General features: G+C 37.6%; 1 protein-coding gene across 1 annotated transcript; it reads right to left on the bottom strand.

Annotated features, from left to right (window-relative positions):
* Positions 1 to 1397: 1397 nt before the first annotated feature.
* LOC579644 (serine/threonine-protein kinase haspin) lies at positions 1398 to 18270 on the bottom strand. Its single transcript, XM_030985801.1, has 12 exons — positions 18166 to 18270; positions 14151 to 14357; positions 12915 to 13008; positions 10600 to 11658; positions 9417 to 9626; positions 8470 to 8555; positions 7567 to 7727; positions 6497 to 6570; positions 4646 to 4877; positions 3688 to 3790; positions 2729 to 2929; positions 1398 to 2688 (listed from the first exon to the last, which is right to left on the bottom strand). The coding sequence occupies exons 2-12, from the start codon at positions 14318 to 14320 to the stop codon at positions 2685 to 2687; spliced, it is 2394 nt and encodes a 797-aa protein (XP_030841661.1). The 5' UTR covers positions 14321 to 14357; positions 18166 to 18270; the 3' UTR covers positions 1398 to 2684.
* Positions 18271 to 19820: the final 1550 nt, after the last annotated feature.

Here is a 19820-nt window from a genome sequence, read left to right as displayed (position 1 = left end):
CATAAAACACAGAAACATTCCCCTACGTTCTAATAATATAAAACTTTAAAAAGTGAATCCAGAAAAAAATGGAGAAATGATTTTTTCAAAGTTGAAGACAGTTCTATACAATGCCGATGGGTTGGACCTCAGTATTTTATCTTCAACAGATTAAAAGGAGCATCTCTTGCTTAATCCTAATGGAGACCATGAATTGCACATATCTATGTGGATTAACAACAATCAAAAGGTAAGAAGGGAATACTGGTAGGTTTTACAGTTAACACCACAAGGTGCACTTTAAAAAATATAGTTTGCCCCACTTTGCAAGCAAAGCTTACATTGAAAGAAACACAAATATCCCTCCCCAATCCCCATCCCCTTAAAACTTTAAAGGGAACCTAAACCTTCATACTAAGTTACTTTTATTGTAAAGTTTAAGATATTTGAAAAATATCAGTGAAAATGTGAACAAAATCGGGCAAGGAATAAGGAAGTTAGAGTGTGTGTGTGTGTGTGTATTTGGTTTTTACAGACGTGTATCAATCAGATATGATTATTTACGTCTGGGGACCGACCTTTAACGTCACCATCCGAAAGACGTGACTCAGTTTCGAACCTGCGTCCTCGGCTGAATCAGTTTGTAACTTCCACTGTTAGCTGGATTACAGGCGCACGCCACAACGCCTAGTTAGAGCTTTTTTAAATGACTAGTCACTAGAGGGCAGTATTCAATTTGATGACATCATCTGTGGACAACTCTCCTTGCCTTTTGTACATCAAATTTCACAATTTTTTTGTTTTCTTTGTATTTATTTGTGTTCTTGATCTGACTTCATTAAATGTGAAGTAGAATATCATTTTGTATTCTATATCTTGCTTTCAGGGGTGTAGATTATCTCAATCACAAGAAAGAAGGAAAAACATGAAATTTGATGTACAAAAGGCATGGAGAGTTGTCCACAGATGATGTCATCAAATTGAATACCGCCCTCTAGTGACTAGTCATTTAAAAAAGCTCTAACTTCCTTATTCCTTGCCCGATTTTGTTCAAATTTTCACTGATATTTTTCAAATATCTTAAACTTTACAATAAAAATAATTTAGTATGAAGGTTTAGGTTCCCTTTAAAGAAGGACAGTATGACTTGTACTCAGCAGTCAGCATTGTCACTAAAACAAGGTTTGACACATTCAATACAGAGCAGGGCCCTGTTTCATGAAACTTGTTATCAATAACAAATGCAAACTATCTATTCCAAATGTGCTCTCAGCCAATCAAATGAAACAATTTCAGTAGCTTATAACAGTTATTCTAACTTCTTATTGATAACAATTTTTATGAAACAGGGCCCTGGGACCCGTTTCACAAGCCTTTTTTTTTTCAATGACAAATCTGCTGATAACCAATCAGGTTGTCATTTGTCACTGATTACAAGTTTTGTGAAACAGGGTCCTGATCTCTGTTATGAGTCACAAGATAAAAGAAAGTTCCGTAACGATTGATCTGTAGCAGCAAGATGAGTTTATGAAAGTACACGAAGTGAAAATTATCAGATTCAAACACGCTGTGGTCTTCTCCCTATGATTGAAAATTTAAGACCTCATGTTGTACACAACAAATGGGGTGAATACACACTGTCAGCATCAATTCAAATTATAGAAAGAAAAATGACTGTAATTTTGCTAATAATGAATATTTTGCCACTATACATGTAGATGTACTTCAGGCAAGTTTTCAACTATGATTTTACAAGTTTAGAGATTTTCATGATGCAAATCCCTGCAACACCCTTAAATGTTGAGTGCAATAGCCTCTTAAAATGCGGTCTTGCGATAACAATCACGCTATACTGATCCAAAGTTCATCATTGGTACAGGATATAATGAGCATCTTATACTAAGCAGTACTGTGTTCTTACATACATTTGCACTAGTACAGTACTGCTGGGTCTTCCTCACGAAGGTCCAAACTTAGGGCCCGCTCTAGCGATGATGATCACCCTATACTAAGCAGATCACTGTTCTTAGCGATTATGATCACCCTATACTCAGCAGATCACTGTTTTTAGCGATGATGATCACCCTATACTAAGCAGATCACTGTTCTTAGCGATGATGATCACCCTATACTCGGCAGATCACTGTTCTTGGCAATGATGATCACCCTATACTCAGCAGATATTCACTGTTCTTAGCAATGATGATCACCCTATACTCAGCAAATCACTGTTCTTAGCAAGGAAGATTACCCTATACTTAGCAGATCACTGTTCTTAGCGATGATGATCACCCTATACTCGGCAGATCACTGTTCTTAGCGATGATGATCACCCTATACTCAGCAGATATTCACTGTTCTTAGCAATGATGATCACCCTATACTCAGCAAATCACTGTTCTTAGCAAGGAAGATTACCCTATACTTAGCAGATCACTGTTCTTAGCGATGATGATCACCCTATACTTAGCAGATCACTGTTCTTAGCGATGATGATCACCCTACACTCAGCAGATCACTGTTCTTGGCGATGATGATCCCCCTATACTCAGCAGATCACTATTCTTAGCAAGGAAGATCACCCTATACTCAGCAGATCACTATTCTTAGCAATGATGATCACCCTATACTTTAATAGCAGATCACTGTTCTTAGCAAGGAAGATCACCCTATACTTAGCAGATCACTGTTCTTAGCGATGATGATCACCCTATACTTAGCAGATCACTGTTCTTAGCGTGATGATCACCCTATACTCAGCAGATCACTGTTCTTAAATACATCCTCTGCACTTAAATACTGCTGGATCTCTCTGACCAGGGTCTTTAGCTGGCCTAGGACCCTCCGTTGGCTCCGGTCGGTGGGGTACTTCTTCTCCCAGATGATCTTATCCAGGAGGTATTCTATCCAGAAGACATTGGTCTTGGGTTGGAAACCCTCCCATTGGTTGCTAAAAAGTGAAGATTAAGATTTATCATGAAGATAAACAAACACACCAAATAAAATGAAGAATAGTAAATTGTGAAATATGAATGAATAAATAAATAGACTATAATGATAAAGTTAATAAATATATGAACATGTATTCATACATAAAAAACCAACTTACAGGTTGTACGTGTATTTACTGAGCTTTGTGTTGTTAGACACAGAAATTTGAAGCGTGTCATAAAAAAGGCTGCCATTTGGCCGCCTCGTACCTGAGGCAAGGATTAGGATTAAAGCCCCCCTAAAGTGTTGGGAGCCTCAAAAATTTGATGGAAAAATTTCACTTAAATGTATCATAATGTGAAAGAGGATGTCATTTAAGACACATTTCTGCAAGGATTTTCAAAACCAATGTATTTGAAGTCAAATATTGATGAAAGAATACAAAATTTAGGTTTTATGCATACAACAAAAAACTAAAATTATGTATTCCTTTATCAGATTTGTCTTGAAACACATGTTTTTTGGGGAAATCTGTGCAGAACAGTGTCTTAAATGACATCCTCTTTCACATTATGATACAATTGAAGCAAAATTTTGCCATCAAATCTTTGGTGAATTCAGGGCTCCCAAAACGTTAGAGGGGCTTTAACCCTAATCCTAATCTTAAACCCCCGAGCATCTCTAACCCTAACCCCATATCTTTGATGAAATGAAACCTGGAGGAACTGTTGCAGGAGCACAAGTCACATCACCAACAAAGGTGTCGGGAGAACTTACTTGTTATGTTCTTTCATTGACCGGTAAACATCAAATTGTTTGTCGCCCTCTCCTGTAAAGAGAGTAGGGTCCTCAGCTAAATCACAGAACACGGTGCAGTCATCTGAGGGCAAAATTAAATGCAAAGATGAATATTTATGTTTTTCCACTCTTTGGAAAAACTACTGTATTATCATCTCTATATTTGAACATTCCTTTGAGTACATTTTATATGGATAGTTTTTGAAAATTACTGCATGTAAATTGAATAGAACATGTTGGTCATGAGGATTAAAACAAAATCAGTCAATAGTTTAATCACAAATACAAAAGACGGCACTATGCAAATGCCTATTATTATTATTATTAGATAACCTTTTCCGAACAATTAGTTATTTACCCTGAAGAAACTTTTAGTGAAAATGTGTCTGTTCATGTACGAGGAAATATCTATAATCTATGACAAAATCTAAGGGGTAAGCATGAACATATAATATAATGATGCAAATATACAAAATGATTATCAATGCAAACTGTTATGATGAGCTTTTAAAATGGCTATACTCTGACAAAAACCAGTATAAATAACAGGGATAGCGGTTGGTTTCACCCGGGAAGCCTAGAAAGAGACTACACATATTGGAGCCCTGTATGTGCTGTACAATATGAAGCATGAAATGGAGAGGTGTTAGAGCCTGACACCAAAGCTATGGCCTCAAATCTTCCATTCCTGAAACAGATTTGATTCTTTTTCTTAGTCTTCTTCCATTTGAGTACATCCCTCTTCACAGAGAATTGTCGTACTATACTGGGGTGTGCAGGTGGACCACTACACCAGGGTTTCCCCTACTCTTATACAAATAGTGCAGTGGGTTCTTAACGTGCAAAGGTAGTGACTCTACTCTACATGGGGCCTCCATTTGAAATCCTATCCGAGGGATGGGATTTATAAAAAATTAGAAATCAGAAACTGACTTGCCTTTCTGTAACCTTGACAGTGTGAAATCGATGATGCTGATGTGCAAACCTTGTGATTCTACCGAGATCACCTGACCATCCAGCATGAAGGTCACCTGATCATCGTCGGTGGCTCCGACTAACACGTTGCCCCAGTGCAGGTCACGGTGCTCAAACTCCAGCTCTCGCTCAGCCACCGCCAGCGCTACAGTCACCTGCCTTATCACACTGACTGCCTGGTGGATGTTCTCAAACTGTCAGAGAATTAAGCGTACATTGGAATTCATTGAATCATTTTCATCCTTGCCTTCATAATCAGTATTTTTTAATTATCAGATTAAAGGTAGCAGCCCTCATTTGCAGACCCGATATTTTAGCACATTTAAATTGACCCATGACCTTTCACCTCTTGACCCCAAAATTTAATCAGGTAATCTTTATATGGTCAAGCATACTCTCATCAAGTTTAACTATGATACCTTGATTTTTTCTTAAATTATTGCGTTCACAAGAATAATTACGGACGGACAGACGGACAACCCGAAAACATAAAGCCTCCGGTTACTCACTACGTGTGACGTAGGCATAAAAATGTATTACATAACATATTCATCCATCCACTCTAGAATGGGTATTTTACTACCTCAGTCACACCGACAAGACCAACACCAGACCGACACTAGACCAAACAAAACATCACAGAGGCTGTTCACACCGCAATGAGATAGCGCGGTCTATCGTAGCACCCCCTTTTTTCTAGCGCGCGCTAGACCGCGCTATCTCTCGTGGACCACCCCCAAGAGGTGCTCCAGTGGCACGCCGTTTTGGCTCGCCGTGGCTCGCTGTTGGGCGGACCGAAACGACGTTGTACCTTCCAAACCGCAGAGATAGCGCGGTCTAGCGCGCTCTATCTCTGCCGGTGTGAACAGCCTCACAGAACCCACAATGACCAAGAATCGGTTGTTTTGATTCCAAGTCATAATGAGCAATTACATAGTTTGCTGAAATCTAGGGGGTATAGGAGGTATAATTACAATATGAAGCACTTAAAAAAATAGTATTATTGCTATACAATACAAATGTGATTTTTTTTCTTCTTTTTTCTTCTTCATTTTTTCATTATTGTACTCGTGTCATTTTACAAAGTAAATGCCTTTCTGGCATTCAGCAGATGACATAATAGTGCTTTGGACCCTCTGATTTGTAGATAAAAAATTCTACATTTGCCACTCTCCACTCAGGTGTAGAAAATGGGTACCCAGTGCTTGAGGGCCTTAGTTATGGTAGCTCCTCTAAAGTTGGGGGTAATGATACGATTGCAGGGCCCTCGGGAGAACAGTATTAATACTGATGAGGCTACCCTGGGTAAACAAGACATACTATTATCATTGTTTTTATTATCATTCATTTTCTAACTACACTCTCCCGTTTATAGTTTCCATCATTTCATCAAAAGTGACAACGATGACAACAGCAAAAATATATAAATAGGCCTTTGCAGTACTTAGATATCTATCTGAAATGGCTATTCTAAGGCACACAATGAAATGAGTGTCATAGATGTGAGCCAAGCAATAATATGAACAAAAGTTTACTACTTGGACTTAAAGCCTATCTGCACTAGTTTGGCAAGGATGGATTAGATCATTAGACCTCCTTGCGTGGTCACTGGCAGGTGGTTATCTCATCAAATCGGCCCTCAATTAATATAAGAAAAAGGGGACCATGGGGGACCAATCAGGCAATGTTTGCTATATAGAGGGGGCAAGTAGCTACAAGAAGTGCAGTCCCGCTTCAAAAGTTTCTAATGATGTTGCAGTTCTCATCTCTACTTTTCAGTTGAGTGAATGTGTCATCAATTTATTAAACGTACCTCAAAGCTCTCTAGGTCTTTGCCTCCATCTGCAAACTCAAAGATGATGAAGAGCTGATCGCTAGGGAAGATATCTAAGAAAGAAACAAAAGAGACAAAGATAATGAGACATAGAAAGAGAGGCGTAAGGGGGGGGGGGGGGGAGAGAGAGAGAGAGAGAGGGAGAAAGAGAGACGACAGACAGCCAGAAAAAGGGGGAGGGCAAAGGATACAAATGACCATTCAGACATGCAGAAAGTACAATTCTTCTTTTATAATTGTTGTTGTTGTTGTTGAACGTGATCTCCCCTAGACTTTTCCACTCCAAACAGCCATGACTTTATTAGCTCAAATTTGATGTACCTTCTGATTTCAAATTAATAAATTTTCGAACATGTGGTGGAAATAGGTGCATACTCTGCTAATTATTTGCTTGTTACTGCTCTTCGTTTTAGTGTATTTCTTTTTCTATTTTTCCCCTTTTTTTCTGTATTGTACTTACTGCCATCTTAATTTTAATTGTGTACTTATCTCTACAGTATACATTTTCTGTCCCTGTCATTTTTTCAAGTCTCCCATGAACCTATTCTTTACAAGCTCGGCTTTTCTATAGGTTCCTGCACATTTCACAGTCTGTACTTTGGTCTGGGTTTCCTTTAAATGATATTAGTTGTCAAACAATTGTGATGACATGTAACTTTGTAGTTTGATTACCTTGTTAATTACTATAATCATTTTTTTTAAATTATGAAACAATATGTCTTTTATGTATATTTTGTTATCTGTATTATATTTGTGAAATATATGTGAAATGTGAAACCAATAAACTCAACTCAACTCAACTCAACAGAATAGCGACAGGTAAATATAAAAATCCTTAATCACAAGTAATGCCAAGACACTTTGAAACATACCTGAAAATATGAAATTTCATGGGGATATACTAGGCTGCAAAGTTTCATCAATTTTGACAGTTTATGGCTAAAATAGGGGGGGGGGGGCGGGAGACATCTAGAAAGGAAAGGTAACTCATAAAAACATTCGAAAACAAAAATTATAAAACAGAGGAACTAAAAGAGAAACATTCCTACCTGGTCTATCATTCTCTGAGCCTGAGGTCTTCCTTCTATCATACTTGTCCCATTCATCCAGAAGCTTCTTGGGGTACGACCCCTTGACACAAGACACATGGTTGACCCCGATGAAGTTTGTCGTCATGGTTTCCTCGCCTTCCCGAAGCATGCTGAGCTCCCTGCAGATCAGTAGACAATAGGCCATAGTTGTAATGTAATCAGATTTAATGCACAAATCTCCTTTAAAGGCCGTCTGAACTAGTTTGGTCAGAAGGGATTAAACCACCCAGCGAGGTCACTGACAGGTGGCTATCTCATCAACTCAGTTCTCAATTAACATAAGAAAAAGAGGATCATGGGGAACCAACAGGCACCGATTGAGGGTTTTCTATGTATAGGGAGCAAGTAGCTACAAGTTGTACAGTGGGGCTTTAAGTGCCTTGTTACAAATTATTTCATTCACCTGTTACAAATAATTGTATTTCAATACCGGTAGTCAGAATGGGAAATGTGTTGTTAGGTAGGACAAGCTGTATAATGTTTTTCCAACCTAGCATTTACTATTTTCAATATTTAACCTTTCAAAGTTTCTATTTGATGTTTTTAAAAAAACTTGATGACACGGAAGAGATTAAAGATCACCAGGTGTTTGAGATTTGACAGAAATGCAACAAATAAAAACAAAATCAAGTACAAGTATAGTTTACACAAATGGTTTACAAAGAACACCAAGCTTACACATTCTATTAAAATAAAAGTTTATCTATCCGTATACAAATGATGCACACATTGCACAGGTTTGAGTGCGTCAGTAGGAATTGTGTGCACAAGGTACCTTTGAATGGTTTGAACCCACAAGGCAGATTGCAAGGATTCTTCTATCCATCTTATAAAATATATTACAAAACACATGCTACTAACCATGAAATAACAATTTCAGGGAGAATTTCCTCAAATGGCTTCTGATTTTCTTCATTCACTGGGAAATCCCCTTCTACAGGTATGATCTGAAAATAAAAGGATAAAGCAATAATATCTCCACAACAAACATGATAAAACTAAGAATAATGTACACATCAAAGTGTTTCTACATTCAGCATCAATGATGTAATAACCCTAAGTACAGCCAATGACTTGTTGTTGTTGGGTGTATTATTAGGACCTCTTCAATAAAATTGATTTCTAATCATGATTCTGAAATTTAAAATCATGCTTAAATATGCAATCTTGGTAAGATAAATTTTGTGTTTTGTAATTCAAGTTCGTAAATTGCGCTGACACTGAGAAAAAATCTCTTAATAAATGAAGTCCAAGAAATTTCCAGGGTAGATTCATTTTAATACAAGCTTCACTTACCTTAACTTAGCAATACTGGCATATTAGTATCATACAGATAAAACCAAAAACTCATGTGAATACCCAATGGCTTGTATGAAGTCAAAATCTTTAGCTAATAGCTATCCCTGGTATTCATAAAGAGAAAGACCAACCAAAACACATACCTTGATAAAATTATCAACCAATGACTTGTTGCTATGATGGAACTAAAGCCATCACCATAGACACCTCCTCCAATCTTGACCTATGGCCTATGGCATGCAGGCTCAGATTCCTCAGAAGGTGATGAAATCTTCCCTTCAAAAATTTTACTTCAAATATTTTATTCTCTTGAAAACAAAGAACTAATTTCCCGTGAGAGCAACCGGTGACTTTCTGCTGTTGATGGTCCAGAAGACCTGACTGTAAACTCCTTCGCCAATCTTGACACACTTCTTCATCATGGCCGATGGCATGCAGGCTCAGAAAGTGATGAAATCCTCCCTTCAACAATCTTACTTAAAATCTTTTGTGTTTCTAGAACTATTTACCTTGAGAGCAACAGATGACTTTCTGTTGTTGAATGTTCTGAAGACCTCACCGTAGACTCCTTCACCAATCTTGACACACTTCTTCATCATGGCCGATGGCATGCAGGCTGAGAAGGTGATGAAATCTTCCTGGTCACACTGGGCAAGCACCTTACATTTAGGAGACAGTAGCTTGCCTGTACTCCTGTTCCTGGTCGGTGTGAGGGCAACCTGAGCAGCGAAAAAAAAACACAGGACAGAGAATAACAGTGCAAGCTCGTCAATTTAAAATCTATAAATTAGTTCACCTTTTCATTGAGGGCATATGTGCATCAACCAGTCATGTAATGCCATGTGTGTAGTTGTACGTATGGTACTCATTGTAGACATTTTTCCCTCTAAAGTTTAAACAGCAAAAGATACTTGTTCCACATTTTGTAATGACAACGAATAATTTGACTACAAATGATATTTTTCAAAAGGATTTAAATTATACACAGAAGATAGAAATATATACATGTAAATGTGTACTATTTGTGTAATTAAATCATGCAAATCTATTCTGATGGTAAGAAAATAAGCTTTAAAATATAAATAAATATCAGTTACTTGTAGGTGGCTAAATGAGAATTTTGGCCAACTTTATATTCATTAGGCTCTTGTTTTCTATGCATTTACAGCAAAGCAATGCAACAAATAGTATGAACATTGCCATCATTCTAAGAACTTGTTCCACAAGGTTCAATTTTTCTGTTTGGCTCTTTGTAACACTTTTAATAATTGACTTTCTTTACTTTGTGTTATTTCAAATAATTACATGCAAAAATTCTGTCTCATGAATAGAGCACGTTGACCTGATCTTTATTCATACATTTTACAAAAACCTTCAGATAGATACTACCAAATTGAAAATGCTTTGTAATTCACCATTCTTGAAAGAAGAAAAAAACATACCTTGAAGCTATCAAGAGCAAGCCTGCTGATACTCTTGTTGACTAAATTTTTCTATTTGGCTCTTTGTAACTCTTTTAATAATTAACTTTTTTACTTTGTGTTATTTCAAATAATTACATGCCAAACATCTGTTTATCACTAGAGCATGTTTATTCATATATTTTACAAAAACCTTCAGATAGAAACTACCAAATTTGAAATTCTTTGCAAATCACCATTCTTGAAGAAATGAAGAAAAAAAAAATCATACCTTGAAGCTATCAAGAGCAAGCCTGCTGATACTCTTATTGACTAAAGGTGTCTTTATAGGGTTTGGTTCATCCAATATGGGATCATTCCTCTGTCGTAGGAAGGGTCGATGATTGTTTCTCGACCGGCACATAGATTCCTGTTCTGCAGACACATCGGCCGCATCGGACCAAATCCCAGAGCTAAGCGATATCCTCTCCAAAGAAACCAGACAAGAGCGGAGCCTGACCTCCGACTTTGAATCTAGACCCTGGTCCTGTTCAGGATCCTGTCCCAGATCCTGGTCCCCCTCCTCAAACAGGTCCATGGAACCATGACCAAGCTCCTCGATGGATTCGTTGGATATTTTGCTCAGCCTCACACTGCACTCACGAGTCCTACTCTTCTCATTACTTACATGAGAATCACCAATCGGCGACTGCTCGAGGTGGATAGCCGACAGACGAGAGGCAATGTCCGACACGTTTTCCTGTTGTTGCCTAGTCCTTAACCTTCTCGGTGCAAAGAGACAGGAATCATCATCACTGAAGCTCAAGATTTGGGGAACGACCACCCTCTGACGTTTTGTACGTCTACGTCCGTGCCCTCCCGGCGAGAACGGGACATCGCGCTTTGCTCTGCGTCGCGTGATGCAGCCTCTGTTATCGAGAGACTGACCAAGGCTACGTTGATGCGTTTCATACGGCGTACTGGTCTCCACCACCCCACTTCCCAGTTCCAAACCTTCCAATATCTCTACACTCAAGACAGGGCTGGTTACACTATCACCGCTGCTAGACGATGTCACTGTTTTCTTTTGTTCAGTAAGCTTGAAGATCAGATCAAACGATGAATCGGCTGGTTTTGCCGCTGCTTTCCCTCTTAATATCCTGCCTGTCTCCATTTTATTTTCATGGACATCATCACAATCCTCCTCCTCCTCTTCTGGGTCATCATCTTTGACTTTCCTATACTGCCGACTCAGTTTAGAGAACTGTCTGCCCTTTCCGGTTTTATTCCGTCTCGTCTTCCTTCCTTTGGATGAATCTGCTTTTCCACCATTATCCTTCAAGACATATTCCTGTAAGTGGAAAGCAAAATCAATCAATACAAAAATTAAAAAAGACAAATCATTGCACATGCATGATGCTCCTCTTCATTTTCTCATGAGTCTCCTCATCAACCAGAATATAGTAGTTTTTTTTCAGTGGTGATCTTTCAATTTTTAAACACTCTTTTGTCCAATAAATACAGAACGGATGTAAAAAGCCAAATTTTGAACTGTTGTCTTGGCAGTTAAACAAATGTATAAGGCAATGTATGAAACGCTGGTTTTATTTCCAATTACCATGTACATATATGATGGTATGACAAAGTGCCCATTTTTATCTGCTTTGATTCAAATTAACTTATTACAAGGGTTGGATTGCCCTTCAAACATCTCATTTTTATATCATATAAAGGTCTAGGCCTTCACAAACTGAGTGACTACCCAACGTTTGCCATGACCAAAACTCCTCTGCAGGCTATTTCTAACTGATATTGAATTTCAAACTTCAAGCCCAAATCTAACACTATACTTTACACTGTCACCCTAAACCTTATAAAACTCAAATTGCAATCCTAACCCTAAGTTTATATCTTTGACGAATTAAAGCCTTTGTACCATGAAGATATAAGCTCTTCTAGCAGTAGGGGTGCTGGTCCGAGAATAAGGATCGTCTGCATAAACAAGGATATCTTCCTTAACGCTGACAAATCCGAATCCTAAAAAAATAAGGATTGTCTGCATTTTTCTTCAGCGCTCTGCAGGTGTAGGGTTACCGATTCGCGCGCTGGCATGCTAAAAACGGATTCCGCATAATAAAATACCCTCATTTTACTGTCTACTTTTACAAGTTGTCGGTCTTCCCCAGGATTTATCATTCATAGCATGAAAGTCTCTGTGCTGCGTATGTGATACATGCATCATTCAGCATCATCGCAGAATTTGTTTTTTGCATCGCCAACATGCGAATCGGTAATAAGGATTGTCCGCGAAAATGCGGACGATCCTTATTTTTTAGGACGCGATTTGTCCTCCTTCACAAATATATACTCGTTTATGCGGACGATCCTTATTCTCGGACGAGCGCCCTAGGCCTACAGTACTTTCTAGAGGCTCCTGGAAGCTATTCCTGATGAAATTTCTGCTTTTTCCCCACATCAAATAATAAATATTGGCTTAGAAAATGTATGCTCTCCAATTAAAGACCTGTAAAGATGTTCCACCCCCCCCCCAACAGCCAATCAAAATCAATGGTAAGTTTTGTGCAACAGGGGCCAGTTCCATCTTACCTCAAGCACAGCAGTGGCTTTCTTTGCTGCTTTCCTCCGTGGTTTCTTTCCTTCATCAGTGACTGTAGGCAGAATGTTTTCCTTTTCAGACACACTACAAAGTAAATAAAATACAAAATAAATTTTATTTAACAAACACAAAACAAGGTGTAAACGGGCTCCATTCAAAATAATTTTGTTTTTTATATCAAATATTAATATGCCTATTAGAATATATGAAGTTTGGGGATTTAAAAAAAAAAAAAAAAAAATCATGTCAAGTTACTGTTTTTCAAAAGGATAACTATATGAACCATGATAATGATTGCAACAAAATTAAAAGGTGAAAGATTTATCTTTAAAAAAGTGAAAGAAAAGCATTTTCTTTGGCTAATCTTGATTGACTAGACAAGGCCATATCCATTTTTTTTAACATTCATTCTTTCTTCCTTTTTTTTTGGGGGGGGGGGTGGAGGGACATAAGAAAATTGTGCTAACTAGGTACATGCTTATTGAATTTTATTTCATACATCTAGTAAAAGAAATTTACACAAAAATGATGGAACAAATTGATCGTTAATCATGGCAACATACATATCAATATTAGTGTGATGGGGAAAGAATATTAATCTCACTGCCTGAATAAAGAGCAAGAATAAACAAGTTCCCAAATCTAAAATATCTGTCTCTGAAATTGAACTTAATTAGTTTGGCCATGGGTCTATTTCGGGTGTTTTCATGGGCTAATAGATTGCAGGCAGACTGGTGAAATAGGGTTAAAATTAGGTTTTTAGAATTAAGATTAGGTTAGGTTACGTAAAGAAATCAGAGAAAAGATACAAGAAAAATTATAAGAAAAATTACGATAACTTTCAGAATACCAAAGTCTGTTCTAGTTAGTAAAGAAACAAGAGCTTTCGGAATACCAACCCAGATTGGTAACCAGAGAGCAGACAGTAAAAGACACGAGGCCATTAACAGAAATATTCATGTTTAGCATCCCTGCTCGCTTCCTTTTTTTTTTACACTGCTAAAATGTTCTATTTCTGATTTTAAAAATTATTTTAAAACTGCCGTCGGCCATCTTGAAAAATAGCCTGACTGTCAGGGCAAATGTACCGAGCAGCCTTTGCGCGGCCATATCGAGGAAAAAAAAAAGAAAAGAAAAGGGCATCCTCCTTCCTATTTTTCAAAAAGGCAGGACGCTTAACATGTTTTGTTTATTATTTGGCCTAAAGAGTTAAGTCACATTCTTACTTTATCGCAAAGACATCAGATGAAGCGTTGGAGTCATTATCAGGTGAGCTAAAGACATTGGATATCTTGCGTCCTGCCGCAAGGTGTGGTGATGAGATCCAGTTGTCTTGTTTGATCGTCTTCTGCTTGAGGCGCCCGTAGGTCTTTACCACCCGACCATCAAAGGCCATGGTGCCTGCTATTAACTGTGCTGGCCTGCGTTGGCTCCTGTAAAGAATGAATATTTCATTTTTATTCTATGCAACCCACTTGGAAACGGTCACTCATTTTCATGATTTTGGTTACCGGTACTATTTTTATTTTTATTGACATTGATGGGCTATGAACATAACATGTGATTTCTAGTTGTAGAGAGATTGCTCATTAATTACACCTGGCTGCATGTTGACTTTCTAATTTATTATAAGTAGACTGTCACCCTAGGTTTATTAGAAGTATCATTTTTTATTTCTACAAAAGAGGAACTCAACTTCATATTATGAATCATAATAATAAATAATAATATGCAGAAGTTAGAACCAAGGTTAATTAAAGAAATTACCCTAAAACATTGAATTAGAGTCTATAGAGGGATTTTAGCCTTTGTTTGAAAACAAAGTGCTTAAGAGTTAACTGGTTAAGTGCGTAAACCAGGGGGCCATTTCATGAAACCAACTCCATGACAGTCATATCTATGTCCGCGACCTACAGAGATGTCATGAAGTGGATAAACCGTTTCACGAAGCCATGACAGACATGATATCGATATATCGTGATACTAGCAGCTCAAGAACATACATGTAGTCTTTGTCACGATCCATTTGATTTATCACGAATAACCCAAAACAAGTTTTGGGGCTAAAATAGTTCAAAAAGAAACATATACATTTTGACTCTCCTAAAATAAATAAAAAATAGTGTCATTATCAAATGTAGATCATCATACAATTTGCATATTTCTGTAAAGATTCTTAAATTGAAGAAAAAGCGGTGAGTGTTTTTTTCTCGACAATCCAATCAAAAGGTAGTTGAAGGATACCGTAATGTGATAGTTTATCAATACGTACTTTTTTGTTTATCGTGACGAGGAATTTTAGGCAAAATACCTTTTTGCACCAGTTTTTATTCTAGAGTCTCAAAAATACTTGTTATATAATTGATTTGATATTGAAAATATAATTTGGAAGAAGTAATTAGAGAAGGAATAATAATGCACATAGGCCCCAAAGGTATGATGGTATCCTAATAAAAGACTATGGATCAACTATGGACAACGGTGTGTAACATTCTTATCTCTTTTATTTATATGTTATAGTTTAATGATTTGTGATTTACTGTTTATATTCAGCTTTTTAAAATTTCTGTATAATTTGTACCATCACTTCTTTACATTTGCATTTCGCATCCCAGAGAATTACGTACCGAACTCGTCTATATTTTTCTCAAAATGATGATGAAAGTAATCATACATTTCGCAGCCCATGGAATAGCAACAAACTGACTTGTGATGGCGCTTTACAGCAATTAAAAAGATATGACGGGTTCGGAGCAGTGAAAACTCATTGTCGCGGAAGTTGTTGCTCATCTTGGCAAAGACAGCTTCGTGAAACACTTACATGTAGCTGACAAGTTGTGTGACAGTGTCGAGATGTCGTTGATCTTGTAGTTATGACGGTTTCGAGAAACGGCCCCCCGTACTTTGTACACTCCGGCATGATAGTATACAATTACAAATAACATACGGCCCAGCGTTTGTTAGTGGTGAATGCAGTGCACGCAAGGTTTCTTTAGATTGGTGCTGCCTAGCCTCTGTGCATGAGCTGCTTGCGGCGAGTTCACAGTGCACACCATCTGAAGAAACCTAGCGTACAATGCATTAACAATTTTTACGCACAACAGGGGTCAAGTAAAAAAAAAAAAAAAATAGCGACATGTGAAAATCAAAACAAACGAAAGTCCAGATCTAACTTTAGAGTAATCTAGGAGACTTATGTTGGTTCTAGAAAATGAAAAGATTAAGACCTTGCTACTTGCTCTATGAGTACGCTGCGCTGGATATCGATCTTTTAGCGTGCAATATCACTTTTGACAGCGCTCTTTTGGCATGATCGTGCATGCACCAAAATAGGTGCATGTCATGTAACCCGTTTTGGCCAATATCACGATGCTTAAAATACTAGAGCTATTTTATAATCAATACTAAAGTAATGCGTATTGAGTGCATAGGCCATAGCGTAGCTATATGTTCGTCAGACATAACTGCATTACTATCCTGGCCTAGTATTAAAAGCTGTGTTATTGATTCTCAACATTTCAAACACCAATGTCATTGCCTACAAAACTCAACTTATTTCACTCAAAATCGGTACAAGTTTAGTGACAATTGTTAAGCAGTAAAATATAATTTTTTCAACTTACAGTTATTGATGTTAAAAAGAATAATTTAAAAATTCAAATTGTAGGCCTAGATCTAGATCTAAATCTAGTGTCAAATTTGACGATCAGCCACATCGGGTCTAGTATTGTGTGCAGTCTGTGTAGACTATGCTATTTGTGACTATTATACCTGGGGCCCGTTCCTAAAAACCGTCATAAGTCTAACTTCTTGACTAAATCAGCGTTAGTGAGCTAGTTGTCCGCTACGTGTTTCACGAAGCCCTCTTTGCCAAGATCAACGACAACATCCTGACTAAGTAGTTATGACGCCTCTGACACCGTCATATCTCTAGCTGTCATAACTTTTTAGTCGATGGGCAGTGCCATCACATGTCATTTATTGGATAGACTATGGCTGGCAAAAAAGGTCAATACATCCTCCAACTATGATTTTTCTACACATTCACTTAAACAGTGAGTTATCGTTTTTTGTATTCGATAATCGTATGAAAATATGCCATATTTATATTTAAGGTATCGATTTCACGAGATACTAGCTAGTAAGCTCTTCGTGAAACAGTTTAGGAAGATCAGAGACATCTCCGTAGTTGGCGGATAAAGTTATGACTGTCTTGTCGTTGGTTTCAGCCCCAGCCTCTCAGCAAGTACGCAGTGCAGTGCTAGTACTAGTAGTATCTAGAACTTCAGAAGTCAATACGCATTTAGCATTGACTCTATCTATGCAGCGACATGCTAGACATGTCCCTGATCTATGCTTTCCTGGAGCCTGGAGTGCTTAAGAAGGCGAGGAGCGATAGCTCAGTCGGTAGATGCGCTAGTGCCCTAGCTTTGGTAAGGCATTAATCCTCATTACCAGGTCCCTCGGACAGTAGGGGCGCTGGTCCGAGAATAAGGATAGTGTTCATAAACGAAGATCGTCTTTGTAAACGCGGACCAATGCGTTCTCAAAAACAAGGATCGTCTGCAAAAAACAGATTCCAGGATGATTTTCTTGATGCATTTTACATCGACTTTTTTAATTGTACAGAGACCTTCACATTATTATGAGCAATAAATCCTTGGGGAGATGGACAACCCATAAAAGTAGATGGTCAACTAGATCTACTAGGGTTATTTTCCCCTGGGGAATCCAAATTTGGCATTGCCAGCGGGCGGTTCGGTAATGCGAAACCAGCAGAGCGCCAATGAAAAAAAACGTCCGCGAAAATGCAGACGATCCTTGCGGAGAGGCCCTTACTTTGACCTACTTAGCTTACCCTAAGTAAGTTGGCCAGCCGTCTGGTTGCTTACTTACAAGCATTTATACTTTCTTAGCAGTAAGGTAAAATAACTACCATTCATTCATTCAAGTTATGTTATGGTCCCCTCTCCCCTATCACTTACGACGCCTAAGCCGAAGGTCCGACGCCTTCGGCGCGCGCCGTCGGAGCTCCCTGGAGTTACCTCTCCCCCATCATACAACATGACATAGATCTACTACGCGTGGGACTACACAAACAGAGCTTTTAATTTTATTTATGAAAGCCTCCACAATCATGACCATTTACCAATAAATATAACATCGTCATCAAGATCAAACAAAGTATATCTAATTGCACAATTGTGAACAAATTCTAAACAAAAAAAATAAAGTGCTTACACAGAAAGATAGTAATTGAAGCGATGTTTCAGTTCCAGTGGTAAGTGTCGTTCAAAACATTTCAAATAAACCGGCAGAGTGGTTCTCAGTGTCCGTGATTGTGATTGGTCAAATTCATGAATTCAGTCTATTCACTATTTATATCGCAACCTTTTATTGGTTGAAAGGTTTGAAAGGGGGTGGGCATGGAAGAAATACCGATATATTTTATTCACTATTTTCAAAAATAGAGGTAAGGATACAGACCCAGCTCAGATAACTATCGTGGGATAACACTTTTAAGCTGTTTGGGAAAATTGTAATTTATTTCGAAAATGAATGCAACTGCAAGCTTGGAGAAGAACAGGTTGGGTTTCGTGCTGATCGAGTAGTGAAAAATATATATTTTTAGAATTTCTAAAAAAAATTCAAAAATTCCCACATTTGGACATTATTTTTGATGCTCTTTCGGAAAATGAAGGACAAATTGAGAAATTCTATTTTTAAATTAAAAAAAAAAAAATTATGATGTCACAGCTTCGGTACCCTATTCTACAACAGATCACATTTTGTTTTGAAATCCATGCTTGCCATTTATTAGTCTAAGCGGAAGAGGATTTATTGCGCTTTTATAGATATAGAAAAGCTTTTGATAAGCATTGATAGGGTTTCACTTTGACACAAATTATTGAGGTCAGGGGTGTATGGAAAGGTATTCTCAAGCAAAATCATATGTGGTATAGTAATGGTCAAATGTCTGAGGCTTTTCAATGTGATGTTATGTGCTGCTGCTCTTTGCTAGTATGGAAACATCCGGGGAAAACATATGCGATCCTAGATCCTACAATATTCAGTGATCGTTTTCGCTGTTGAAATAGAGTCTAAAGTGATGAAATTATAAATAATAAACTCTTTTCAATGTATAACTCCCTCTCAAGGTAAAGATACTAATTTAGCTATAAAACAATGTTCTTGACTAAATCCACCGATCTATTTGAAAATTGTATACTCATATTCTGAGATTTGCATGGCCGCAGGTATTGTATGGCCGAAGGCGCTATTTGAAATTATCGAAATTTACCGGCAGCACCGGTAAACTTTTCAAGATTCAAGATTCAAGATTTATTTATTTCTTTCCACTTGCATAAAAAAAGCATTTCATTCAAGAACAGTAGCATCAAGCAACAATGAAACAGTTATAAAGACTTGAAGACAGAAGAGCTTACAGACTGCCTAATATATAGAACAGTCTGAAGAATTCCAATACTTAATGAGATTTATTGTATTATTACCAACGCTCCTCCTCCTCCTTCTTCTCTCCCCTTTCCTTTTCTTCTCTGCAAGTCACTCTTTTTTATTTGTATTTGTATTGTTGTATCTAAATTGAGGGCTGCCGGCACGTCAAGCTACTTTGCTTATTACTGTAGCCCTCCTGCATCTAATGTATTAATTTCAATTCAATATATTTGTTTAAATTCAATATATGTGTTTAATATCGTTTATTATCTGTATAAAAATTATATACACTTGAAATATTGTATCAAGCCATATTATGTTCATGAAAATGTATGATGAAAAAAGAAAAAAGATGCAGAAACCAATAAATCAAATCAAATCAAATCAAATCAAATGGTCCAGTATGTGGAAGTGTATTAATCCTAAGCTGAGTTCTAGCT

Source organism: Strongylocentrotus purpuratus, unplaced genomic scaffold (genome assembly GCF_000002235.5).
Source record: "Strongylocentrotus purpuratus isolate Spur 01 unplaced genomic scaffold, Spur_5.0 spur5_scaffold_15, whole genome shotgun sequence".
Classification (NCBI taxonomy): domain Eukaryota; kingdom Metazoa; phylum Echinodermata; class Echinoidea; order Camarodonta; family Strongylocentrotidae; genus Strongylocentrotus; species Strongylocentrotus purpuratus.
Note: the sequence above shows the minus strand (reverse complement) of the source record. Positions and strands in the feature narration are given on the sequence as shown.